Genomic DNA, 12,226 nt, shown 5'->3' on the forward strand with positions numbered 1-12,226 from the left:
TAGAAAGCTTGTTCGATGAATATGGGGACGTGGGTGCTGAGACTAATTTATCTTCTAGGGTAAAGATGAATCGGCGGGATTGCTGGGTTTGTGTTTGTATTCTTAGTGATTTTTGGGTTTGTGTTTGTTGTTTTTGTGTTTGGTTGACAAGAAAAATTAGTTGCTGGGTTTGTGTTTTATGTTTGTTGCTTTTGTGTTTGGTTGACAAGGAAGATCTGTTGTTTTTGTTTTTGTATTTGTGTTTTTGGGATTGTGATTTTTGGATTTTAATTTTGTGTTCTTAGATTTGAGTTTATGTTTTTATTGTTCTTGTCCAAGCCACCCTCAGATCTCAATTAATGTAATTTTTTTTATTTATGTTTTTAATTTTTTATTTAAATGCTGACATGACATTTTTTAATGTTAAAATAAAAAATTTTATTATTATTTTAATGATCTTAACTTATGCCGTTTGCCACCTGTGCAATTTCCGCTTCTGATGTAACGGTAGGGACAAAAACGAGACACATTTTTCCGGATAGAGACTAAAAACGGTGAAAAAAAAAGTTAGAGACCAAAATGAAAATCGCGTGAAAATGTAGAAAATTGATTTATAAACTAATATGGATAAGATACAACTACTATAGTCTTTTTTTTTTTTTGGTAAAATACAACTACTATAGTCAAAGTACAATATATCTACTATCTAGGACTCTAGTCAGTCTAGTGTAGGAGCCTTGTACCCAAAATTTGTACACAAAATTCATTTCAGCTAGTTACCAAAACATGACTAGTATTTCAAGGATAAAATAAGCCAACACAAAACAAAAACTAAAAAAATAAATTCAGATTAAATTTGATTTTATCTTCAAATCCTATTTATATATCAATATTTATCAATTAAACATTCATATATACATACACACACGCATATTTAAATATATATATATATATATATATATATTTTTTTTTTCTCATTTCCTATCCATCTTTTTTGGCGTGTTACTCGGGTAAAGAGAGAGAGAGAGAGAGATACGTCTAAAAAAAGTCCCAACACTATGAGCTATGTGTAAGCACAGAATCGTGAAATGTCTCCCTACAGTCTTACGTGAACTTCAGCTAGATTTCATGAGCGAAACACCTTGTACTTGTTTTGTTTTGTTTTCTTTAGTCCAGGGGCAACAATCTCCAGCTTCGCTCCTACTTATCCTCTCTTTGTTTGTTTTTTTCTTTGTTTTTTGCTTTGCTTATAGAAGCGGCAAAAGAAGCTAACTACTACTGCTACTACTACTCCTCAAGTATATATCTCATACAAACCTCACTTTCTTTCTCTCTCTCTCTCTCTCCCCAACAATTTAGCTAAACCCCACAAGAAAGAGATCTCTCTGGAACTTCATATGAAAGTAAGGAATTCTAAGAGATACTGAACTCTAATGTTTGCCAAAGAATATTACCCATATTACTTGCAAATATAACAATTCTCTTCTGTATGTGAGAAATTGAATGGAGCTTGGTGTTTTACTTTGTGAACATACTTTCTTTCTATGTTTGTTTATAGATGACAAACCAAGTGGTAAATGCTCTTGAACTTATCAAGTTGTAATTTTTATTTTTGATTGACTGCACCAATTTTGTCTCAGTGGAGTTGGTGTGAATTACTATTTCTATATTGCAAAGCAATGAAAAATTAATTTTAAAGAAGGTTGTGAGTTGTGACATGTTTGGTTGCTTGGTGAATGGTGATTGCTCTGGAAAGTGATAAGAGAGATGACAATGTGGATGGTGATATTGTGAGGGGTAGTTTTGTTTTCTTGGAAAAATAAAGAGACCCATTTGTTGTTAAGGTGTGAAAATGTCAGAAGGGAGGAAGCAAAGGATGCTCATAAATTTTAGGAAACTCTATTCATTTGTATGCTTTGGCCTTAAGTATGAACCTAGCCATGACCAAATTGGGAAGAAAGGGTACTCAAGGGTAGTGTATTGTAATGATCCTGATAATTTGGAAGCAGTAAAGTTGAACTACGGGGAAAATTATGTCTCAACTACTAAGTATACCGCGGCTAATTTTATTCCCAAGTCTTTATTTGAGCAGTTTAGGAGGGTTGCAAATATATACTTTCTTGTTGTGGCCTGTGTTTCATTTACCCCCTTGGCACCTTATTCATCTCCTAGTATTCTTGCACCATTGATACTGGTGATTGGAGCAACTATGGCAAAGGAAGGCGTGGAAGATTGGAGAAGAAGAAATCAGGTAATATTTGAAATCAATTTTATTTGTTGTGCTATTTTGGACTTTGAATCTAGTAGATATCCTTGGACTTTCCATTCTATATGTCGATACAATTGTTATTGCAAATTATTCCCCACTGAAACATATTTTTGTCAAGTTTTGTGTTAGATCTATAGTAAAAAGACTCTGCATTGGTTCGAACAAATTTTGTTTAAAAAGATATATTGATATCATTAGAAGTGGATTGAGGAACTGGGTGATTGGGATTGTGGTCAGAAATTTTGTTAAGAAAACTGGCAATTAGCATTGGCTTCTTCTAGTCTCCATTAGGACTAGGAGCGTGAGCATACATTTCCTTTATCAAGTATTATCAATTAAGTTGAGGTATGTTATTTCTGGCACTTGTGGTACCATATATGTTCTGAAATAATGTTAGGTAATGGTCATAAAATTTGTAATGAGCCACACCATGATATCAAAACACTTCTTCAAGGTAAGAATTGTTTTAAAATCAAAATGAATGCTTCATCTTTGGAGTGAACCACATTACTATACCAATTGGATGTCGTAATTAAACTGTACTTTATCAAAAACTCAAAATTCTAGGGAACCAGTTGAAGAGAAAACAGATTCTCCCATATTTTCATATTGTCAAACTCTTAAATCTGTATAATAGTGTCAAACACAGTTGATGTTTGATGGTAAATTCCTTGATGGTCAACCTTCCTCAAAGTATTCAATAGTTGCTTACCAATTAAAAAAAAAAAGTACTCAATAGTTGCTTTAGTAATGTTCATTCTGCTTGCATTGTTTCACGAACACTGCTGTCATCCATTTATCAGTCTCTACACTAAATTCTATGGTGAGGTCTTCCAAAAAAAAAAAAAAAAGTAGAACAGAAAGTGTTCCACACCCTAACAATTCTTTTGATTTAAGATATAGGTGCCACTTTAGCCTCAGGTTCTCTATGTGGGCATGATATTTCTATAAGGGTCGCTTTGGGGGCATATTTATATGTCTGTGTGATGATTCATTTTAGATGTGCCTTCCAGTTCTAATCTTCCCATTTTTTCAAGATGCATTCCTTTTTATGTTTTTTCTTCTTCTTCTTTTTTTCATGATGTTCATTCTGCTTGCATTCTTTCACGCACACCAATGACATCCCTTTATTATTTGATATTCTTTTTCTAATTATGTTGTTACTGAATGTTGAATGGTTTCAGGACACACAGGAAAATAATCGAAAGGTCAAGGTGAATGGTAGTGATTATACATTCCATGAGACCAAATGGAAGAAACTTCGAGTTGGTGATCTCGTAAAGGTGTGTAAGGATGAATACTTCCCTGCTGATTTAGTTCTGCTTTCATCTATCCATGAAGACGGGGTTTGTTATGTTGAGACTATGAACCTAGATGGAGAGACCAATTTGAAATTGAAGCATGCCTTGGAGGTGACGTCCCATCTTCAAGTTGAAAATTCCTTTCAACAATTTAAGGCAGTGATCAAGTGTGAGGACCCCAACGAAAAGTTATATTCATTCATTGGAACTTTGTCTTATGATGGCAAAGAATATCCTCTTTCCTTACAGCAGCTACTACTAAGAGGTTCTAAGCTTAAGAATACTGATTATGTCTTTGGTGTTGTTATTTTTACTGGACATGAAACAAAAGTGATGAAGAATGCTATAGATCCTCCTTCCAAGAGAAGTAAAATTGAGAAAAAAATGGATAAGCTAATCTATGTACTTTTCAGTACTCTGGCATTGATTGCTTTTGTTGGATCTTTATTTTTTGGAATTGAAACCAAAAAAGATGTTAGTGGTGGAAAGTTACAAAGGTGGTATCTTCGTCCAGATGATACAACTATCTTTTATGATCCTAAACGACCATCACTTTCTGCATTTCTTCATTTCCTGACAGCCCTTATGTTGTATGGATACTTAATTCCAATATCTTTATATGTATCCATTGAGATTGTAAAGGTTTTGCAGAGTATTTTTATTAACCAAGATCAGGATATGTATTATAAGGAAACAAACAAGCTAGCACGTGCACGCACATCTAATTTAAATGAGGAACTTGGTCAGGTAGATACTATACTGTCTGACAAAACAGGCACTTTGACATGTAATTCCATGGAGTTTGTTAAATGTTCAATAGCAGGCACTGCTTATGGCTATGGTGTGACAGAAGTGGAGAGGTCACTGGCAAGGAGGAGGGGGGATGCACTGGCTGAAACTGGTGATGCTGTGAACTCTGGAAAGTCAGTTAGAGGTTTCAACTTTAGAGACGAACGAATAATGAATGATCAATGGGTTAATGAACCCCATTCGGATATAATACAGAAATTCTTTCGGGTCTTGGCAATATGTCACACAGTGATTCCTGATAAAAATGAAGAGTCGGGAGAAATTATATATGAAGCTGAGTCACCAGATGAAGCAGCTTTTGTCATAGCTGCAAATGAGATTGGCTTTAAGATTTTAAAAGTGAAACAAGAAAGCATCTCATTGCGTGAGTTAGATTATAAGACTGGAGAAAAGGTTGATAGGTAAGCTCTCATTGCGTGAGTTAGATTAATACATTTTTTTTTTTTTTTAATTTTTATAATTCAATAGTTACAATGAGGGTTGGGAGATTGGAACCCTAAATATCTTCATTAGAAAAACTAGTAGGTGCCAGTTGAGCTACAAGGCTCTTGGCAATTTATTTAATATATTGTCGGTTCATTTATCTATAGCTTCTATTTCCCATGCAGCCAGCTGCCTATACACCTTTGATGATTACAGCTAATTGCTCTATTTTGTCATTTTTGAAATACCATTTTCTTATTTTGGTGTAGAAAATTTCAGCTTTTGTTTACGAGGAAAGTCTGCATGGTTGCTCATTTATGTTTATACAATTTCCAACTTTCTCTGCTTTTGAAAACTGCAATCTGCCGCAAGTATCCAATACAATTAATTTCATGATGTCTATAAGCACACAACTAATGCTGTAGTTTTTCTTAAGGTCAGAAATATTTTATTTATACAGTTGATGATGTCTGAAGTCATATTATCTATAAAAAAATAGATCCTTTAGAACATGTAACAAGTTATTTTCTGCTCAGTGATCTGTTAGGAAAAAGGTTTCTGAAAGCTCTAGCAATCATTAGGGAGACATCAAGATAATAGATTGAGGGAGAAAAATTATACTCTTATGAGGCCTTTTTGTGTAAAAACACCATGGGATGATGGAGCGAAGAAAATAATAGAAGAGTGTATTATGTTAGAAACGTGTAGAGTAGAGAAAAAACTATATTGACCCCTCATAGAGAGAGACTAAGGGAAAAAGTGCGCCATGGGATGAATGTATATGTATTATTGCGTAAACACCATTCTACTTATATGAAAATTTCTTGATTTTTAAGGCCATTCCTTTTATTGTTTTTCATTTTTTTTTAATTATAAATAAACCTTAAAAAACAGGTTCATTGTTGTCTGTCAAATCCATGGCAGCTACATCTAGGTCGATCTCGAGACAAATGCCCAAAATGCTACTTTTGGACAAGACGTGTTATTGTATATTTCTGTTTATTGAACTCTGTTTTCTTGGACTTCTTTTAGTTTCCTTTTTATGTATTTTTGTTACACACCAGATAACTTGGTTTCTAAATTCCAGAAAATACAAGCGTCTACAGCTCTTAGAGTTTAGTTCTTCTCGCAAAAGAATGTCAGTGATTGTAAGGAATAAAGAAAATCAGTTGTTACTCCTTTGCAAGGGGGCAGACAGGTTAGAAACCTATGCATACGTGATTTATTGTTACATGTATGAAGTTGCAGTTTGAGTCAATTGATTTCAATTTATTTGCATATATTATAGTGCAATGTTTCAAAGGCTTTCAAAAGACGGGCGGCAGTTTGAGTCTCAGACCAAGGATCACATCAAAAAATATGCTGAAGCAGGTCTACGGACCCTGGTAATTGCATACCGTGAGCTTGGTGAAGAAGAATATAAATCATGGGAGGTGGAGTTTTCCAAGGTCAAAACATCTGTCACTGCAGAGCGTGATGTATCGTTGGAAAAACTTGCTGATGAAATAGAAAGGGATTTGATTCTTCTTGGTGCTACAGCAGTTGAAGACAAACTGCAAAAAGGGGTCTGTATTGAAAAATTGCTGTCCCATTTTTTAATTTTTAGATTATGCACTCACTATAAGTTTAATCCTTCTCTGCTGTCTCACTGTATATCGAATGGAAGTTAAAAATCATTAAGACAAAACAAGACCCTCTCATTCTATTTTTGGAAACATTAATTGCATTATTTTATATGATTAGTTTCGCTTTAATTGTGTTCTCTGGTCTTCAGGTTCCAGAATGTATTGACACGCTTGCCCGAGCTGGAATTAGGCTATGGGTATTAACTGGTGATAAGATGGAGACAGCAATTAATATTGGGTATTGTTGAAAATTTTGGTGCAGGGATTATATATGTTATTTTTCTTGAAGATTCATATTTTAACTATTTTAATTTTTCCAGGTATGCTTGTAGATTACTTACAGAAGATATGAAACAAATTGTGATCACTCTGGATTCACCAGACATTGCTGCCTTGGAAAATCAAGGGGATAGAGAGGCGGCCATTGCAAAGGTGCAGATTTTGAAGTACACAACATTGATTTTTTTTTTTTTAATTCTTTAGGCAGTAAATTTCTAAATCATTTGCTGTTATAGGCTTCTCTTGAAAGCATAAGGAAGCAAATTGGAGAAGGGATGTCTCAGATAAACTCAACAAAAGAAAGTGACATCATGTATGGCCTAATAATTGATGGAAAATCTTTGGAATTTTCACTAAAGAAGGACATAGATAAATCATTTTTTGAACTTGCAACTAAATGTCATGCTGTTATATGTTGCCGATCTTCGCCTAAGCAGAAAGCTCTGGTAAGTTTTATGGTCATGCTAATATCTAGTTTCTGCTAGTTTAAATTATATAGGCATCTTAAGAATGGCTAGTTACTGTTTTGGCTGACATAAGGATTATCTGATAGATATATAGATGATGTGCAGGTTACAAGATTGGTAAAACGGGAAACAGGTAAAGCAACACTCGCTATTGGTGATGGGGCAAATGATGTTGGCATGATTCAAGAGGCTGATATTGGAGTTGGCATTAGTGGTGTTGAAGGGATGCAGGTAGACATATATTTAATTTTTATTTATATGATGTGTACATCTTCTCTTTTCCTTGATATGCATCTTCATTTCACAGATGTTTGGAGTTTATATTATTATTTTTCTCATATCCCTTATCTTCCCCCCTTTCCCTCTTTAGCTTATGTATGCTCTGTTGAAATTACTGAATGCTGGAGTTTCACACGTTTAGTGCCCATTTCTTGTGACTAATGATTTATATTTGACTTGCATTTGTGAAAAGGTGCAAAAAGTTAGAGCATGTGAAAAGAAGTTCTGATTAGAAACACTGCCTTTTCTTCTCTTTGTTTTGCTTTTGCTGACAATTAAACTGGTTCAAACATTTTCCTCTCAGAGATTGTGTTTTCATGTAAAACTAGAGATATTGTATATGTCTTATATAACCTATGTATACACACAGCATACATATTATTTGGTGTCTGATTCCAGCTGAAAAAAAGTGAGGACCCAACTTCTGATTCCAAAAATTTCTCAACTGCAGGCGGTGATGGCAAGTGATTTTGAGATGGCTCAATTCCGTTTTCTAGAACGTTTGTTGCTGGTACATGGACATTGGTGTTACAGACGGATAGCAATGATGGTAAAACAGTGCTTCTATCTTTTTAAAACTCAACACAAACCCCCCCCCCCCCCCTTCCCCCAGCCAAACCAAAGAAAAAAAACTATCATCAATAAGTTGAGGAAGCAAAATCACTCTTCCATTATCTTTGTACTCAAATGTTCAGTAATTTTGTTTCAACTCTTTTTTGTTGGGGTTGGGGCGCAGGGAAGGACAGAAACTAAGTTTGTTTACTTCTCTTGTTTTCCTTTCTAGCCCTTTTTATGGTGTGATTGGGGGTATAAGCTGCATAATAGCTTATGCCTTTCAGTTTCCTTGTGAAGGGAATGATTTTTTTGCCAATATATTGATTTGTGTCTTGTCTGCAAATGTGTGATTTAAAAACTATTATACAAAAAGATTCATTTGCAGTATCATCTTCTGTTTGGTTAATGCAGATATGCTACTTCTTCTACAAGAACATAGCATTTGGGTTTACTCTGTTTTGGTTTGAGGCCCATGCTTCTTTCTCTGGTCAACCGGCATATAATGATTGGTACCTGTCATTTTACAATGTCTTCTTCACCTCACTTCCAGTAATTGCTCTTGGTGTTTTTGACCAGGATGTTTCTGCACCACTTTGCCTCAAGGTACGGAAATATTGCCCTTCTCTGGGCTTTATATACGTAGTAAAAGAACTAATGGAAACCCAGGAAGAATGAAATAAAGATAAGAAAAAGCCTGTTGTAGCTTTAGCATAACATATGGCCTGCATTATCATGTTTTACGCATCAGCATATTACAGCTGCCGCATAGCATTGGGTAATTGCACTTAAACGTAAGCAGTTAGAATAAATCAGTTCTTATTATCTATGCATTATTTAAAATAGTTGTTACCAAAACCAATATTTTTCTGCTATGAAGGGTGCATGGTCTGCTCCTCTTGATATTTGGAAAAAAAAAAAAAACATGTTTTTGATTTGCATTTCTCCAGTGGAACCTGCTAGAAATATGTAATGCTTTGTAACGGGTTATATTTTTGGAATACAATTTAAGTGGGATTCCTATTGTTCTGTTTCTTATTTAAATTCTTCATATATTTTTCAGTGAGTAGTGCTTATTACACATTTTGACACAATTCCTTGCAGGTCTTTCTTCATTAACCATTTGCTCTGCAAATTTGATTCTATACCTGCATTTGCAATATTCTTTTTGGTTTATGCCTCCTCACTTCTGTTTCCCATACCTCTCTTTCCTGTTTCTCAAATTGTTAGATTAAGCACACTTAATCTTTACAAGTATGCTTCAACATCAAATACAGTGGGTTCACTGAGGTTTAGAGGATGCCTAAATAATATCATGACACGAAAATAATGTTTCAAACTTTCAATATTTATCTTGCAACTTATAACTCTGATTCTATATAAACAACAATGCAGTCAAGTATGTATATCTTAAAGAAAATACTCATTTCCTAGAATTTCAACTTTTTGGTTCCTAAATATTCCTTGAGAGCTTTATGTAGGAGCCTAAATAACCATTTATTTTTCATGCTTCTTTGTTTGCAGTATCCCTTCTTATATTTGGAGGGAGTCGAGAACATCCTCTTCAGCTGGTCCCGTATTCTTGGTTGGATGTTTAATGGAATTCTAACCTCCATAATTATCTTCTTCTTGACAACCAAGTCGATAATTAAACAAGCCTTTCGGAGAGATGGCCAAGTAGTTGACTATGAAGTCCTCGGGGTCACGATGTATAGTTGTGTCGTGTGGGCTGTAAATTGCCAAATGGCAATCTCCGTCAACTACTTCACTTGGATCCATCACTTCTTCATCTGGGGCAGCATTGCCTTGTGGTATATATTCTTAGTTATTTATGGTTATCTCCCACCGGAGATGTCAACAACAGCATATAGGGTTTTTCTGGAAGCATGTGCTCCGAGTGTTCTCTATTGGTTGGTTACCCTCTTAGTTGTCATTTGCACTCTGCTGCCTTATTTTTCCTTTAGGGCTTTCCAAACAAGATTTAAACCAATGTACCATGACATAATACAAAGAAAACAGTATGAAGGTTCAGAGGCTGAGAACTCTGTAAGATTACCTAGGCGAGTCAGGACGAAACTGCATCCCGGGAGACACTGATGCAGAGGAATTCATGAAGGACAGTATGTTTCTTAACTTATATGAATTGGGATATTTGGTGGCTGTATATGTTATGGTTGGTGTTAGAAGCATAGGTTGGGAATGAGCATGTAGGTAGAATCGGTTACACTCACATTTTCATGTAGATTAGTAATATATTGATTTATTAAATTTTCAAAAAGCACTAACCCCTGTGTTTTACTTGTTACTTTCTGCTTTCCACCGTCCCAAATATGTAAATATTAAATGTGAGCACCTTTCTTGTAACTACATTGTGAATATACATTTGAGGCATTATATTCTTTCAGATTACCAACAGGTTGTTTTCTTATTGAGTGATCTATTTTCTTGATTGAGATTTTACTATCCATGAAATAATGAGTATCTACAAAAATTAATGTTTTTAGAACTTATTTAGACTCTAAAAACCATTCCACGTGAATCATAATTTATATTTTGGCATTAGACAAGCTTATGAAATGACTTAAAAGAAACCCTAACAAATAATTGTTTTTTGGGCACCAAATACTGCTTGGTTTTAATGTGATATGTCTTTTAGAATTCAGATGATTTTTAAGTAAAATTTATTTGAACTTTTGTTAATTTTAGTTCATAATCACTTTTTAAGTGGGTGAATTGAAATAGTTAAGGAAGTTTAGAGTTTTGATTTTTATTTTTTTTGGAAGTTTAGGACTTAATTTGAAATACCTCTAAATTAGGGGGAAATCATATAATTTACCCTGTTAGTTTTATTAGCCACATACTTTTTCGTCCTTAGCATTTTTTTTTTGGTTACCTTTTTGTCCCAAACATTTTCAATATTTGAGCCCCACCCAACACTAGAATCTGTTCTGCCACTGGCTACAAGAAAGTGGTTGGAAGCATTTAAATTGGAATAAGACAAATGATACAAGTATACAACTGTAAAAGTGAAACCTGGTGATTAGTATTTTGTTTAATGAAAACGATGTTGGTGATAAACCCATATAAAAGCAATATTAGTATTACACCAATAACAACTTAGCATCCTAATAAGTTGTGAAAAAACAAAAGAGTAAACTTTTTATTTTCTAGTATTTGCTTAAATTGTCTTCCTAGACCACTCAAAGATCTGAAAAGAAGGGTCTCAACAGTTTTGGCTCAAAATTTCTACGTTTAATGTATTTGTTGGCGACTTATGAACTCAAAAAAGGCTTAAATTCTCTTTATTAGTATTTTAGGGTGAAGCTTGTCACTGGATAACATGTCCACTATATCCCTTTTTTTAGGTCGGCAACATGTGGTTATGCATGTCACATTTATTTTTAGAGATAATTATAATATGCTGCTAATTCTACAATTCGAATCATTTCCCCTCTAGACCTCCAAGCACTTTGTGCATGGGGAGGTGTCAATTCAGTTACAAGATCCTTGGCGATTATGCATCTCACATTAATTTACAGAATTTGCTTGGAACTTACTGTATTAAAAAGCATTAACAATGTGGTCCCTTGATTGAAAATGATAATTCTCCACTTCATGGGTCACCTCTCTCATTTTCCTTGACATGAAAATCACATGATATTGGCCATTATGGCACAAAAAGTGTTAATGGAATTTCAACCACAAGGTCTAACCCAATATCCCCGTCAATATTTTGCACCCGAATCCCTTTATAATTTTTATTATTCCTAGAATCCTAGTCTAATCTAAAGTTATAAACAATGCCTATATAAGAGAGGCAAGGGGTGCCTATCCCTAATCTTTATTCCATCATATTTAACTACCCACTAATTTGTAGATCAATTTCAACATTTTAGGGTAATACTCTTTAGAGGGTCCCAAAAATAATTTAACCTTTTTAAAAGATGTACTATAAGTAAGGAAGATCAGTTCCTCAGTGCATTTGTTGTAGCTTACTTTCTAGTATTAGTGTGTGTTATCATCATATTTAGCAATGCAACAACACCAAACCATTAACAGTAAGAATAGGATAAGCCCATAGAAATCAGCTCCAATTATATTCCAACTGTTTCCAAGCCAATTTGAAAGAAGTAACTTTTTTATTTGGGGGAAAAAAACTAAGCAGTAATGTTTCACTTATGTGAAGGTCTTACGAAAATAATTTTGGAAACCAATATCATGAGTTTGCACTTTGACTTGGGA

At 34.3% G+C, this 12,226-nt stretch overlaps 1 protein-coding gene across 1 annotated transcript; it reads left to right on the top strand.

The window, feature by feature from the left end:
• Window positions 1-999: 999 nt before the first annotated feature.
• LOC126714873 (probable phospholipid-transporting ATPase 8) lies at window positions 1,000-10,393 on the top strand. Its single transcript, XM_050415273.1, has 11 exons — window positions 1,000-2,230; window positions 3,433-4,760; window positions 5,870-5,980; window positions 6,071-6,347; window positions 6,557-6,645; window positions 6,728-6,839; window positions 6,923-7,132; window positions 7,259-7,384; window positions 7,884-7,982; window positions 8,399-8,590; window positions 9,509-10,393. Exons 1-11 carry the CDS (start codon window positions 1,832-1,834, stop codon window positions 10,079-10,081), a joined length of 3,516 nt encoding a protein of 1,171 aa, XP_050271230.1. The 5' UTR covers window positions 1,000-1,831; the 3' UTR covers window positions 10,082-10,393.
• Window positions 10,394-12,226: the final 1,833 nt, after the last annotated feature.

The sequence above is a fragment of the Quercus robur genome, chromosome 2 (assembly GCF_932294415.1).
Source record: "Quercus robur chromosome 2, dhQueRobu3.1, whole genome shotgun sequence".
Lineage (NCBI taxonomy): Eukaryota > Viridiplantae > Streptophyta > Magnoliopsida > Fagales > Fagaceae > Quercus > Quercus robur.